Source organism: Theropithecus gelada, chromosome 6 (assembly GCF_003255815.1).
Source record: "Theropithecus gelada isolate Dixy chromosome 6, Tgel_1.0, whole genome shotgun sequence".
NCBI lineage: Eukaryota > Metazoa > Chordata > Mammalia > Primates > Cercopithecidae > Theropithecus > Theropithecus gelada.
In genome coordinates this window covers 177,294,515-177,298,481 of record NC_037673.1, presented here as the reverse complement: position 1 = coordinate 177,298,481, position 3,967 = coordinate 177,294,515, and the positions used below count along the sequence as shown (strand labels likewise).

At 48.5% G+C, this 3,967-nt stretch overlaps 1 protein-coding gene across 1 annotated transcript; it reads right to left on the bottom strand.

The window, feature by feature from the left end:
- Positions 1-771: 771 nt before the first annotated feature.
- On the bottom strand, positions 772-1,719 carry LOC112626815 (olfactory receptor 2V1-like). The gene has a single exon (XM_025389167.1). The coding sequence runs from the start codon at positions 1,717-1,719 to the stop codon at positions 772-774; it is 948 nt and encodes a 315-aa protein (XP_025244952.1).
- Between the last annotated feature and the right edge of the window lie 2,248 nt (positions 1,720-3,967).

The following is a 3,967-nucleotide window of genomic DNA, read 5'->3' as shown; positions in this document are numbered from 1 at the left end:
TAGAATGGGAAGCAGGTTTGCCCTGAGCCGTTCCCAGCCTGAGTTCTCCCTTTTTCCTAGTGATTTTGGGGGCCCAAGATATTTTCCTTTCATAACACACAAAAAACAAGATATTCCCCCCATGAGGATAACTGCTAAACTGCAGGGGTTTATTTTTATTACTTAAAGGAGGTTTTATAAAGCCTCTAATTGAACACAGAAAAAGGCAAAGAACTGTCCAAGAAGAGTTATATGGACTGAGTTTCTGCCATTTAGAAAGTTTCCACTTAAGGTATCCACATTTGTTAGCCAGAGTCATCAATTAAATAATTTAGAAAGAATAGAAAAGGAACAGGAACCTAGAACTTAGCACGCATCCGATAAAAGACCGCTATTGCCAAGAATTAAGAAATATAGCATTAAACAGCAGAAACACACAAAAAATAAAATAAAGAAAATAAAAAATAGAGTAAATTTAGTCCAAGGATGTTATAAACAATCCACAATGACAATAATAGCAAGGCACTGCTTCTTCATGGAGCTTTAGATTGACACATTGTGATCTTTACAAAATCCCTCAGAGTGCACGTGTCATGATTTTTTTCTTTTTTTCTTTTTTCTTTTTCTTTTTGGTACAGGAATGTTCATAGTGGCTTTTCTTACAATGGCCAAAACCTATAAACCACCCAGTGACCATCAACAGGTGAATGGAAGCAGACACTCACAAAGGTTGAGTGACTTAGCAATGTGACACAGGCAAGAAGTGGCACAGCAGGCACCAGACTCTGGGGTTCAGTGCTGGCTGCCAATCCTGCAGTGGTTCAGCACCTTCCTCAGTGCCCCCATCACCTCCTGGTTCCTCAAGCTGTAAATGAGGGGGTTGAGCATGGGAGTAAGGACCGTGTAGAAGATAGAGGCCACCTTGTCATGGCTGGGGGGCCGGTACCGCCTAGGCCTCAGGTACATGAACATGGCTGCCCCATAGAAGACGGTGACAGCTGTCAGGTGGGAGGAGCAGGTGGCCAGAGCCTTTTTCCAGGTCTGAGCAGAGTGCATTCGCAGCATAGTCCCTAGAATGCAAGAATAGGAGGCCACGATGATGGAGAAGGGGAGGAGAAGCATGAAGACACAGCAAGCAAAGAGGAGGGTATCAAAAAGGGAAGTGTCTACACAGGCCAGTTTCAATAAAGCTTTCACCTCACAGAAGAAGTGATCCACGTTCCTTGAGCCACAGTAAGGTAAGCTCATGGCTGCCACCATCTGAATCACTCCATCGATTATCCCAAAGGCCCAGGAGCTCCCAGTAATCTGGAGACAGACCTTCTGATTCATGAGGATAGGATAGTGAAGTGGGTGGCTAATGGCCACATAGCGGTCATAAGCCATGAGTCCCAGCAAGAGCCCCTCAGAGCCCACAAGACAGACAAAGAGGCCAATTTGTATGCCACAGCCCACAAAGGAGATGGACTTCCTGCCAGACAGGAAGTTGGCTGCCATCTTTGGCACAATGTTACAGACCAACATGAGGTCCATGAGGGAGAGCTGGCTGAGGAAGAAGTACATGGGGGTGTGAAGTTGAGGGTCCATGTAGATGAGGAAGATGAGGAGGACGTTCCCACAGAGGGCCACTGTGAAGACCACCATCACTGCAGAGAAGAGGACAAGGTCAGTCTGGCTGTGGGTGAAGATGCCCACGAGGATGAAGCCATCTGTGTATGATTGGTTCACCCATCTTCCCATGGCTTAGTCGTTCACAGTCACCTGAGAACACAGAGAAATTATGAGACTGAGGGACATGTCTCTATCGTGCTCCAAATTCTTCCGTTCAACAGCATATGCTCCGAGACACGCAGGAGGACACTCTCGTCTTCCTGTGACACAGGTGACAGGACCTCTGCCAGCTCTGGAATTGGACTGCACATGGTTATTCGTGCACGTCCAAACCCAGAGGGTAGAAATGGGATCATTCCATGTGCCCCAGGACTGTTGGATGATTCTCCTTCAGCCAGCAAAGCCCAGGCTTTCCACATAGCTGGGGCCACTTGGGTTTGGTCCACTGTCTCTAACAGGCCTTGGACTATTTCATGCCCAAGAGATCATTTACATGTGTTACAAAAAGGAAAGATCAAGCCAGGCGCAGTGGCTCACACCTGTAATCCCAGCACTTTGGGAGGCTGAGGTGGGTGGATCACCTGAGGTTGGGAGTTCAAGACCAGCCTGACCAACCTGGAGAAACCCCTTCTCTACTAAAAATACAAAATTAGCCGGGGTGGTGACACATGCCTGTAGTCCCAGCTACTCGGGAGGCTGAGCAGGAGAATCACTTGAACCCGGGAGGCAGAGGTTCCGGTGAGCTGAGATCGCGCCACTGCACTCCAGCCTGGGCAAAAAGAGTGGAACTCCATCTCGAAAAAAAAAGGAAAGATCATGGCAACATGAGATGTTCTTTAGTCTTTATTTTGTTCAGGTCAAAAATCCTGGGACTATTTTAAATTTCTCTATTTCTTTAATTCCCTAGGTCCAAACCATCAGAAAGCCCCTTGGCCGTACCCTCAGTGTTTCTCAGAATCTAATTCGCTCTTCCCACCCCCACCAAAACTACCCCAGTCCCAGCCACCCTCCTCTCTCCGATGGGTTATTGTAACCTCTTCCCTGGTCTCCCAGCTTCTATCCTTCAACCCTTGAGTCTATTGTCACAGCATTTGCAGAGTCTGCTAAACTGAAAGGCATTTGTGCAACTTTCCTAGCGAAAGTATGTCGATGACATCCCAAATTACTCCAAATAAAGCCCAGTTCTTACAGTAGAAAGTAAAGTCCTACATCACACATACACACTCACACACACATAGACACAGAGACACACAGACATACAGACACAAACACAGACACACACAGACACAGAGATACAGACAGACACAAATACACACACACAGACACATACAGACACACAGGCACAGGGAAATATACACACAGACACACATAGACACACAGACACACATACATACACATGAAAATACACACGCAGAAACACATAGATACATGGAAGCACACACATAGCCACATAGAGAAACAAAGACACACACACAGATGCACACCCAGAGACATACAGATATGGAAATATACACACAGACACACACAGAAACATATAGGCACACATACATCCATATACAGAACCACAGAGACCCACACACACAGTTATACACAAATACAGACATATACACAGGCACACATAGACACAGTTACACACCGAGACACACAGACACATGAAAACACGCACCCCCCGCACGTCCCTCTGAGGTGCCCTGTGGCCCCTCCCTTGCTCACAGAGCTCCCGCGGGTCTCCTGGCCTGGGTGCCCACGCCCTCCGTGCTTTGCTCGTTTTCCTCCGTGGAATGCCCTTTCCCAGGTCTCCCTCCCTCCCTGCTTCCTGTCTTTCCTCAGATGCTGGTCTTCGTAGAGAGCTGTTCTGTGGAAGCCGGATGAAAAAGCTGAACGTCTCGCTCTCCCAAGCCCCTTCCTGCTGCCGTTTCTCCAGGGCACCGGTGCCATCTGACACGCACACGCTCCCGTATTTGGACTGTGCCCGTCTGTGAGATCCACCAGAGTGAAGGCACCGTTTCCGATCGCCGTGACCTTGGCAGCCCCCAGAATGGTGCCTGGCTCATAGCAGGACCTCAACCCATACGTGGTGACTGAATAAAGTAAGACGTGATGGAGTGACCTGTGGCTTCAATCTCCATTTTCTGCAGAAAGGCTCCCACTTCACTGGCCATGGTCTGAGTGTCACAGGAGTTTGCTATTTGAATCGTTTCTACCAGGGACGGTGAGTGAAAATGGAGGAAACATCTGCAGCTGCTTACAAAGACGAGGACCTGCTCCACACACGGGCGGCCGTTTATCTGTGAGGCCTCTGCACGCTGGTGTATCCATGTCCACCTTACCTCACTGCAAGGCTAAATGCGGCTGCTCCACGGGACGCCACGCTCTC

What these genes read in the sequence shown, in the direction of transcription:
- LOC112626815 (XM_025389167.1), bottom strand. Translation starts at nt 1,719, where the DNA reads ATGGGAAGATGGGTGAACCAATCATACACAGATGGCTTCATCCTCGTG.